Source organism: Saimiri boliviensis, chromosome 14 (assembly GCF_048565385.1).
Source record: "Saimiri boliviensis isolate mSaiBol1 chromosome 14, mSaiBol1.pri, whole genome shotgun sequence".
NCBI lineage: Eukaryota > Metazoa > Chordata > Mammalia > Primates > Cebidae > Saimiri > Saimiri boliviensis.
The window spans coordinates 28,706,983-28,717,493 of record NC_133462.1 but is presented as its reverse complement, the minus strand read 5'-3'; the positions used below and the strand labels follow the sequence as shown (position 1 = coordinate 28,717,493).

The 10,511-nt window shown below is 56.6% G+C and overlaps 1 protein-coding gene across 1 annotated transcript; it reads left to right on the top strand.

Annotated features, from left to right (window-relative positions):
* Window positions 1-210: 210 nt before the first annotated feature.
* DDX49 (DEAD-box helicase 49) lies at window positions 211-10,428 on the top strand. The gene is made up of 13 exons (XM_003942296.4): window positions 211-365; window positions 1,246-1,369; window positions 3,739-3,824; window positions 3,919-4,040; window positions 4,398-4,585; window positions 4,682-4,822; window positions 6,514-6,589; window positions 6,918-6,994; window positions 7,171-7,268; window positions 8,539-8,613; window positions 9,572-9,660; window positions 9,771-9,842; window positions 9,934-10,428. Exons 1-13 carry the CDS (start codon window positions 251-253, stop codon window positions 10,120-10,122), a joined length of 1,452 nt encoding a protein of 483 aa, XP_003942345.1. The 5' UTR covers window positions 211-250; the 3' UTR covers window positions 10,123-10,428.
* Window positions 10,429-10,511: the final 83 nt, after the last annotated feature.

Sequence of the window (10,511 nt, the reverse complement as noted above, 5' to 3'; positions counted from 1 at the left end):
TAAGCAAGGGGGCGGAAGACGTAAGGGCGTCACGCAGGGCATCTCGGGAATCGTAGTGTGTTTCTGCGAGCCAATGGAATTCGGGGAAACATGATAAAGATGCGGTCGAAACTGGCAATGGGCTGAGGGAGCTGGGGAGGGTGGAACCACGCAGGAGGCAGATCCAATAAATAAGAAGACGTTCTCGTGACGTCGTCGGTGCGCGCCGGAAGCGCGAATCGCACGGTCTCTCCCACGGCTGGGCACAAGGATGGCAGGCTTCGCGCAGCTCGGGCTGTCATCGTGGCTCGTGGAACAATGTCGGCAGCTGGGTTTGAAGCAGCCCACGCCCGTGCAGCTCGGCTGCATCCCCGCCATCCTGGAGGGTGAGTAGGCCCGGCGCCTTCCGCAAAAAGCGTCTCCGCTCCCCTCGACCCCTTTTCCTTCTCGCAGCCTTTGCTCATTCCGGTCCCACGAGGCGAGGGGTAGTCTCCGGCATTACAGGAGATCCGGTGTTCCGGAGTCCGACTGGACAGTGTTGGAATTTAGGTTCCATGACTGACTTGATTTGTGTCCGTACCCAAGTGATGTAGTCTGAAATTTTCATAGTCTCAGCACAGGGAGGGTTTGGTGAATGACTAGTTGATAGTATTGCAAAATCCTGCAGACCTGATACTACAATCTGCGTTTTGCAAATAGAAGTTGAGGTTGTGGAAATTGCTGGTAGATCCAGGACTCCTTGGTCCTGTGATTGCTCCGCCAGGAGCAGGTCTTCTCTGCTGTAGCCCAGCTCAGTTTTGCCATTAGAGAGATGCCCACAGGAAGTCCAAGATGTGACAAGTCAGGCATTTAAATAAATAAATGAAGGGGTCAACAGGGAGCACAAGATGCATATGAGGGAAGGGAATTCTGGGTTCCCCAAGTTCGGAGGGAGATAGAATGAGGTGTTGGGAAGCTGTGGGCATCTCAGGTCGAATGGATTTGGGTTCCAGTCCAGCCTGCCACTCACCAGCTGTGTGTCCTGAGCAGGTCTCTGAAACTCAGTTTCCCCTTCTGTTAAATGGAGACGATAATGGTCTCCCCTTCCTAGGATTTGTCATTTGCCAGTGGAAAAGTGGTCAGTATGCCCAGAATGGAAAAGGCTTACTGGCAAACAGGACTTGGCACACAGTAACTGCTCATTAAATGGAAGCTGTTGCAAACTGTCCCCGGTGGAATAGCTGTCCGCACCTGGAGGGTGTTGATGCTGCGTTGTCCCCCACCCAGGTCGGGACTGCCTGGGCTGTGCCAAGACGGGCAGCGGGAAGACAGCAGCGTTTGTCCTTCCCATCCTGCAGAAGCTGTCTGAGGACCCCTATGGTATCTTCTGCCTCGTCCTGACACCCACCAGGTGAGCCCCCAGCAGGCCTCCTGGGTATGCGTTAACCAGCTGTGTTCTCTCAGGCAAGTGCCTTTCCTTCTCTGAGTGCCCTTTTCCCACATGTGAGATGAGGATGAAAATCTTGCTGCCCACCTCTTAGGGGTCCTACAGAATTAAACAAGATGGCTCAGGAACAGTGGCTCACACCTGTCATCCCAGCACTTTTGGAACCCCAGGTGGGCAGATCACTTGAGACTAGGTGTTGGAGACCAGCCTGGCCAACATGGTGAAACCCCGTCTCTACTAAAAAGATAAAAATTAGCTGGGCACAGTGGTGTGTGCCTGTAATCCCAGCTACTCTGGAGGCTGAGGCAGGAGAATCACTTGAACCCAGGAGGTGGAGGTTGCAGTGAGCCGAGATGGAGCCACTGCTCCCCAGCCTGGGCGACAGAGTGATAGAGCCAGATTGTGTCTCAAAAAAAACAAAACAGCTGGGCACGATGGCTCAAGCCTGTAATCCCAGCACTTTGGGAGGCCGAGGCGGGTGGATCACGAGGTCAAGAGATCGAGACCATCCTGCTCAATATGGTGAAACCCCATCTCTACTAAAAATACAAAAAATTAGCTGGGCATGGTGGCACGTGCCTGTAGTCCCAGCTACTCAGGAGGCTGAGGCAGGAGAATTGCCTGAACCCAGGAGGCGGAGGTTGTGATGAGCCGAGATCGCACCATTGCACTCCAGCCTGGGTAACAAGAGCGAAACTCCATCTCAAAACAAACAAACAAACAAACAAACAAACAAAAAAACAGAATAAAATAAGATGGTGTGTGTGGGACAAGTTCCCAGCACAGGGCTCGAAGCAGCGCAAGCACTGGCCAGTTGGGAGCTTCCGATAGTTTTAGAGCCTAAGTAATTGACGTATCAGGCCGGGCGTAGTGGCTCACGCCTGTAATTCCAGCGCTTTGGGAGGCTGAGGTGGGTGGATCACCTGAGGTCAGGCGTTCAAGACCAGCCTGGTTAACATGGAGAAACCCTGTCTCTACTAAAAATACAAAAAATTAGTCAGCTATGCTGGTGAGTACCTGTACTCCCAACTACTTGGGAGGCTGAAGCAGGAGAATCACTTGAACCCAGGAGGCAGAGGTGACAGTGAGCTGAGATTCTGCCATTGCACTCTAGCCTGGGCAACAAGAGTGAAACTCTGTCTCCCCACCTGAAAAAAAAGAAATTGACATGTCTCCTGTCCTTGGGCAAGCAAGCAGAGCAGTTGATGTGATAAGTCCTATGACAGCAGAAGTGGGCATGGTATGCCACAATGGTGTGGCTTGCGGTGGTGGGGTGGGGGGGGCGCGGTGTTGTGGAAGGCTTCACTCAAAGAGTGTCTTAAAGATGAAAAGGGCCGGACCAGGTGCGGTGGCTCACACCTGTAATCCCAGCATATTGGGAGGCCAAGGCAGGTGGATCACGAGGTCAGGAGTTTGAGAACAGCCTGACCAACATAGTGAAACCCCGTCTCTACTAAAAATAGAAAAATTAGCTGGGTGTGGTAGCACATGCCTGTAATCCTGCTACTCTAGAGGCTGAGGCAGAGATTCGCTTGAATCTGGGAGGTGGAGGTTGCAGTGAGCTGAGACGGCACCACTGCACTCCATCCTGGGCGACACAGCAAGACTCCATCTCAAAGAAAAGAAAATGAAAGGGGCCCTGCAAAGGGACAAGTTTAGGGAAAGGTGTTCTGGCCAGAGGGACCTGCTAGTGCATGTAGGAGATGCGTGAGAGAGGCTGCAGCAGAAAGGCTACCAGGGCCCGAGCATATTGGAGCCAGTTTGAGAAGGGCCTTGAATGCCAGGCAGAGGGTTGATTCTGAGGGTGTGTGAGCAGGAAAGGTCACGGGCCAGGGAGAGGCCAGGACAGAGTTGACTGGGGGACAGAGAGGAAGAGAGAAGCCTGAGGCTTGAGACTCCCTGGCTGGTGGTGAGGCCATTGCTGAGTGGTGAACTTGGGGGAAGGCACAGGTTTGGGCTAGGAGGAGATGCTGAAGCCATTTTGGATCGGGCTGATGAAGGAGGAATGTTCCGGGCTGAGCCTGACGAGGGGGCAGGGGCCACAATCAACGCTCAGTATCTTTTTTTTTTTTTTTTTAGTAGAGGGGGTTTCACCATGTTGGTCAGGCTGGTCTTGAACTCCCGACCTCAGGTGATCCGCCTGCCTTGGCCTCCGAAGTGCTTGGCTCACAGGCATGATCCACCACACCCGGCCAACGCTCACTATCTTTGTGAACAGGACCGGGCAAGTCAGGAACCTGGGGCCTCAGGGAGAGACCCTGGGAATGGAGAGGGAAATGGGAGGCAGGTTCAGAACCACTACCTGACCCAGCCTGGCCCCTTCACACCCACAGGGAGCTGGCCTACCAGATCGCAGAGCAGTTCCGGGTCCTGGGGAAGCCTCTGGGGCTGAAAGACTGCATCATCGTCGGTGGCCTGGGTATGGGAACTGGAAGGCAGGGGAGGCCCCAGCATGGGACCCTGGCAGCTTTGGACCACCCACCCAGCCCCGCCTCTCACTCTCTGCCCCCCAGACATGGTGGCCCAGGCGCTGGAGCTCTCCCGGAAACCACACGTGGTCATTGCCACGCCAGGGCGCCTGGCAGATCACCTGCGCAGCTCCAACACTTTTAGTATAAAGAAGATCCGCTTCCTGGTGAGTCCCCCCACCCCCACGAGCAGACCTCAGGAGCTGGGCTCAGAGCCTCCAGGCCCAGCATCAGAGCCCGGGGGCACCATCTCATCTGTTTAGGAAATGTATGTCCCTTAGACTGTCCCGTAAAATGCTAGAAATGGTGACAAGGACCAATCGAGGACCAATAAGAGGGGCCCCAGTCCTAGCAATGTTATTTAGGGGCAGGGCCTTGCTGGGATTTGGGTGAGGGGCAGGCCTCCCTTGGAAGGAGAGTGCTCCAGGGCCCATGTCCACGCCTCTCAAAGAGGCCTGTTTCAGGGGTGGCCAAGACCTGGGACCATCAACAGTACCCTCACCCCCGCCCCCTTGGCACGGCAGGTGATGGACGAGGCAGACCGGCTGCTGGAACAGGGCTGCACTGACTTCACTGTGGACCTGGAGACCATCCTGGCGGCCGTGCCAGCCCGCAGGCAGACGCTGCTGTTCAGCGCCACGCTAACCGACACACTCCGGGAGCTGCAGGGCCTGGCCACCAACCAGCCATTCTTCTGGGAGGCACAGGCCCCGTGAGTCCACAGCCCAGACAGCCGGGGGCGGGGAGGGGCAGCCCCATCCGAGAGGCAGGTACACTGAGGCGCGGCGGTCCACCTGTCCGTCCCCAGGGTGAGCACCGTGGAGCAGCTGGACCAGCGCTACCTACTGGTGCCTGAGAAGGTCAAGGACGCCTACCTGGTCCACCTGATCCAGCGCTTCCAGGATGAGCATGAGGACTGGTCCGTCATCATCTTCACCAACACGTGCAAGTGAGCAGGGGTGGGGCCGCCTCTCCCCTCCCACTGCCCTTCAGAGGAGGAGGTGGCCTGATGTCTTGGGCCTGGGACACAACCAGTCTCAGCACTCCCCAGCCTCTGCTCAGCCTGGAGGTTTTGGGGCTTCCCTCAATGAGCCAAGGACACTCGATCCAAAGGCATAGCTGGGCTTTGGGGTTCCTCAAGCAGCCCTTGATGGAAGGGCCAGGAAACCCCTGCATGTAACTGTGTGAGCAGCCCATTTGCTGTGTTCTGGGGGTGTCACTGAGCTTTCCTGGGCCTCTAGTCCTATCTCGGAGGAAGTTGTGACAACTAACAGGCCTGGTGTGCGTCTGCACAAGGGCAGTTCACATCTCCGTTGAGCTGTTTGGGAAGGTCATTGGGAAGCTGTAGGCTCTTCCTGCAAGAGTCAGGATAGAAGGGGAGTTCACCTGAGGTCAGGAGTTCAAGACCAACCTGGCCAACAGGGTGAAACTCCTTCTGTATCAAAAATAAATTAGCTGGGCATGGTGGTGCACACCTGTAATCCCAGCTACTCAGGGGCCTGAGGCAGGAGAATGTCCTGAACCTAGGAGGCAAAGTTGCAGTGAGCCGAGATCGCGCCACTGCACTCCAGCCTGGGTGACAGAGTGAGACTCTATCTCAATAAAAAAGAGACAAAGCCGGGTGCGGTGGCTCAAGCCTGTAATCCCGGCACTTTGGGAGGCCGAGGCGAGTGGATCACGAGGTCAAGAGATCGAGACCATCCTGGTCAACATGGTGAAACCCCGTCTCTACTAAAAATACAAAAAATTAGCTGGGCATGGTGGCACATGCCTGTAATCCGAGCTACTCAGGAGGCCGAGGCAGGAGAATTGCCTGAACCCAGGAGGCGGAGGTTGCAGTGAGCCGAGATCGCGCCATTGCACTCCAGCCTGGGTAACAAGAGCGAAACTCCGTCTAAAAAATAAAAAAAAAAAGAGAGAGACAAAAGCTTAGCTGTAGGGTGGCTGTCAGGCACAGCAGGATCCAGCAGCTTACATGATGGTCCTCATCCCTCCTCCCCATGCCCCTGTCTCTTCTGTTTTCCTCTGCTGACTCCCCCTCAGCCCTCTCATTAACAGTGACCACCCCTAGCAAGTCAGTTTCCAGCTTTCCAGCCCCGAAGTCCCAAGGCCAACTCTTGTCAATTGCAGCTCCAGGGAGTGATCAGTAGAAAGGGCATTGGACAGGCAAGGCCTCTGCCGCCTGCCATCCTGCTGCCTCTTCTTTTCTTTTTTTTTTTTTTTCTTTTCTTTTTTTGAGAGAGAGTCTCACGCTGTTGTCTAGGCTGGAGCACAATGGCACAATCACAGCTCACTGCAACCTCCGCCTCCCAGGTTCAAACGATTCTCCTGCCTCAGCCTCCCAAGTAGCTGGGACTACAGGCGCACACCACCAGACCCAGCTACTTTTTGTACTTTTATTAGAGACGGGGTTTTGCCATGTTGGCCAGGCTGGTCTCGAACTCCTGACCTCAAGTGATCTGCCTGCCTCAGCCTCCCAAAGTGCTGGGATTACAGGTGTGAGCCACTGCGCCTGGCTGCTGCCTCTCCTTTCTAAGCCATATGGGACCGCTGTGCTCAGTGTCTCAGGCGGGTCCGGGGAGGAATACCATTCCAGGACCTGAGAGCCGGAGGGGCTGATGGGCACATCCTTCTCTCCAGGACCTGCCAGATTCTGTGCATGATGCTTCGCAAATTCAGCTTCCCCACCGTGGCTCTGCACTCCATGATGAAGCAGGTGAGGCGAGCCCGGGGCCTGCCAGCCTCACCCCAGGACACCTCCCGGCCTCAGGCATCGGCCCCGATCCTTCCCTCTGCAGGCCCCTTCTTCCGGCCGCCTGCTCTCTCCTGCTCCCAGAACGTCGCAGCTCGAGAGGCCCTCCCTGACCACCAGCTCTTTCAGCTGTCATTCATTTGTCCCAGTCTGGCTTCCCGTGGCCACCTTCCTCGGTGGAACTGGGGACTGTTCTGGCTTCCACCCTGTCCCGGCTTCCACCCTGTCCCCAGGCCTCACACAGAAAACCTCGCCTTCACCCATTCCCAATTTTCTCCCCAACCCCGTGCAGAAAGAACGCTTTGCCGCCTTAGCCAAGTTCAAGTCCAGTATCTACCGGATCCTGATCGCAACAGATGTGGCCTCCCGGTGAGCAGCCCTCCGTCCCCTGCCCAGGGCACTCCCTCTTTACTACACAGCCCAACAGATGAGAAAGCTGGCCACGGGCGTGTGTCGGGCAGCCCCAGCCTCCCTGCTGAGTGGCCCTAGGTGAGTCGTAGCTAGCCTCGGTTTTCCCAAAGCTGACCAGCCACCTCTGCCTCCAGGGGCCTGGACATCCCTACGGTACAGGTGGTCATCAACCACAACACCCCCGGGCTCCCCAAGATCTACATCCACCGGGTCGGCCGCACGGCCCGTGCAGGTGAGTGGCCAAGGGGAGTCCGGGCCTTGGGCCCGTCCCTCCAGTCTGCCCAGCAAAGCCAGGTGGTGGGACATGGGCAGGGTACAGCCCACAAATGAGAGCTACTCCGGGCCATGTTTGCAAGTTGGAGGAGTCGACCTTTCTAAAGCAAAGGTGAATCCCAGCTACTCAGGAGGCTGAGGCAAGAGAATTGCCTGAACCCAGGAGGCGGAGGTTGCAGTGAGCCGAGATCGTGCCATTGCACTCCAGCCTGGGCAAAAGCAGCAGAACTCCATCTCAAAAAATAAAAATAAAAATAAGGCCGGGTGCGGTGGCTCAAGCCTGTAATCCCAGCACTTTGGGAGGCCGAGGCGGGTGGATCACGAGGTCAAGAGATCGAGACCATCCTGGTCAACATGGTGAAACCCCGTCTCTACTAAAAAAAAAAAAATACAAAAAATAAATAAATAAATAAAAATAAAAATAGGCCTGGCTCAGTGACTCACGCCTGTAATCCCAGCTACTCGGGAGGCTGAGGCAGGAGAATCACTTTAACCCAGGAGGCAGAGGTTGCAGTGAGCTGAGATAGCACCATTGTATTCCAGCCTGGGCAACTGTGAGACCCCAGCTCAAAAAGAAGAAAAGGCGAGGGAGGTGCTGCCTTCACCCCAGCCGGGTGATGAACTGAGCAGCTTGTGACTACCCCCTGGGAGGGTGCACACACGGCCCCAGCATCAGGGAGGGGCACGGTGTCTGTGAGATGGTCTCACTTCTGGAGCCAGGAAAAATGCATTTGGTGGGGTCAGCTTGGGCCTGGACATTCTATCCTGACCCTGCGGCGCTGGGCAGGTCACTTCCACTCCCCAGACCTCCCATGGCGAATAATGAGAATGGTGATGTCCATGTGGGGCTGCCGTGAGGCTCACCGACCTTGTCCACCCTCAGTGCGGTTTCGGCCCTAGTCACCGTCACAGAAACAGCAAGCAGAGATCTTGGGCTGAGGCTCACCAGGACTAATGGCTGGCATTACTTAGACTGGGTTCCCTGGCAGCCAAGCCAAAAAGGGAAATCGGGCAGTAACGCTTGTCTAAGGCCAGACCAGCAGGAGAACTGCCTGTCCTCAGTGACCCATCCTCCACATAGAGGTCCTGCTTGGAGTCGAACCCAGACACTCTGGGCTGATCCTTCCCACGCCTGAGCCTTTCTTCAGCATCTCTAGGAGGACCCCTGAGTTGCGTAGCCCCATGTCCTGACCCCCAGGACACAGCAGATAACTGGTGCATCCCCACAGGGCGGCAGGGTCAGGCCATCACGCTGGTGACACAGTACGACATCCACCTGGTGCATGCCATTGAGGAGCAGATCAGTGAGTGAGGGTGGGGGCAGAGGGGGGTGGGCAGAGGAGGGGTGGGGTGGGCAGAAGGTGGGCAGGGGTGGGTGCCTCTGGTTGAGACCCATTTGCCCTGTAGGATATGAGCAGATGTAGGCTCGGCTTCCCTCCCTAGGCACCCCTAAAAGCAGTTTTTCCCATTTATTGGAACGCACTCCCCACAGTGGCTGCCACCAACTGAAAGCCACGTCAGGAGGGAACTTGGGTTTCTCAGACTGAGGTATGTGGAAGGTCCCCGAGATGTCAGAGGCTGCAGTGGCAGGGCCTGGGCCTGCTAAAAATCCCCGGGAGTGGTTTCATATGCAACCAAGACAGAGACACTTCCTAAAGTATCTCTGATCACAGCACCAACTGTCCGAAAATTTAGAAACATCTGGACTTGGCCGGGCACAGTGACTCACTCCTGTAATCCTAGCACTTTGAGCAGCTGAGGCCGGCGGATCACTTGAACCCAGGAGTTCGAGACCAGCCTGGGCAACGTGGTGAAATCTCATCTGTACTAAAAATAGAAAAATTAACTAGGTGTGGTGGTACACGCCTGTAATCCCAGCTACCTGGGGGGCTGAGGTAGGAGAATTTACTGCAGCCTGGGAGACAGTGAGACTGTCCCAAAAAAAAAGAAAAAAGAAACATCTGAGGAAGAAAAAAAAAAGTGAGGCTGAGGCACAAGAATTGCTTGGACCCTGGGAGGCGGGGGTCGCAGTGAGCTGAGATAGTGTCACTGCACTCCTGCTTGGGTGACAGTGAGACTGAAAAAGACAGCGGTCCAAACCTTCCTTAGCTCAGAAATCCCTGATCTTGCCCACCTGGCCCTTGTCTGATATGACTCCAGATGGCCTTGCATACCCCACAGCATGGGGAGCTCACTACCTGGCTGAACTCCCTGTGTCACGTCTCCTCCTCACCCCGACCCCTGGCCTTGCTGTCCCCACAGAGAAGAAGCTAGAGGAATTCTCCGTGGAGGAGGCCGAGGTGCTACAGATCCTCACACAGGTCAACGTGGTGCGGAGAGAGTGTGAGATTGTGAGTGTCAGAGGCGGGCAGAGGCGGAGCTGCTCTCCGGGGCTGGGGGTGCCCCCTTTCAGGCGGGGCCCCCGTGACCGACGTCTCCGTACCCCACTTCCCTCCACCAGAAACTGGAGGCGGCCCACTTTGATGAAAAGAAGGAGATCAACAAACGGAAGCAGCTGATCCTGGAAGGGAAGGTGAGGGCAGAGCCTGCCGGTGGGAGGTGGGGGGTCAGGTTCCCTGGGTGGGGGGTGCTGGCTCAGCCACCCCCGGTCCTCTCGGTGCTAGGACCCTGACCTGGAGGCCAAGCGCAAGGCCGAGCTGGCCAAGATCAAGCAGAAGAACCGGCGCTTCAAGGAGAAGGTGGAGGAGACGCTGCAGCGACAGAAGGCTGGCAGGGCGGGCCACAAGGGGCGGCCACCCAGGGCCCTACCTGCGGCCCACTCAGGCCCGGTTCCCTCCCAGCGCCCGACCTGAGCCCCACATGGCCATCTGCCCAGTGCTGGACTCTTCCATGGAGCTGAGGGTCGGAGGAACCTTCGCTGGGGGCGGTGGCCCTTCCCGGGGCCCGTTCGGTGTCCTGCAGCAGAACCCATGGGCACCCGTGTTGTGCGGACCATGCTCTTCTGCCCCAAAACCCCCGGCTGGCCCCTACCCTGAGCCGTGGCCAAGATTCAGGCTGCAGAGGAGGAAAGAACACGACCCAGGAGGTTGTGACCCCCACCCAGTCATCCCCCGAAGGGTGCCAAATACAGGAGGTGCTCAATAAATGGGTCTTTTGACTTCCTCAGTCTGACTTTCGCAGAGCAGGGGAACAGGAGAGGTGGGGTGCGGCTGCTGGTGCCTCTCAGGTGTCTGCCCAGAAC

Coding starts and splice junctions, on each gene's coding strand:
- DDX49 (XM_003942296.4), top strand. CDS start 251: ATGGCAGGCTTCGCGCAGCTCGGGCTGTCATCGTGGCTCGTGGAACAA. Junction 3,825..3,918: donor CATCATCGTCGGTGGCCTGG/GTATGGGAACTG, acceptor TCTGCCCCCCAG/ACATGGTGGCCCAGGCGCTG. Junction 4,041..4,397: donor TAAAGAAGATCCGCTTCCTG/GTGAGTCCCCCC, acceptor TTGGCACGGCAG/GTGATGGACGAGGCAGACCG.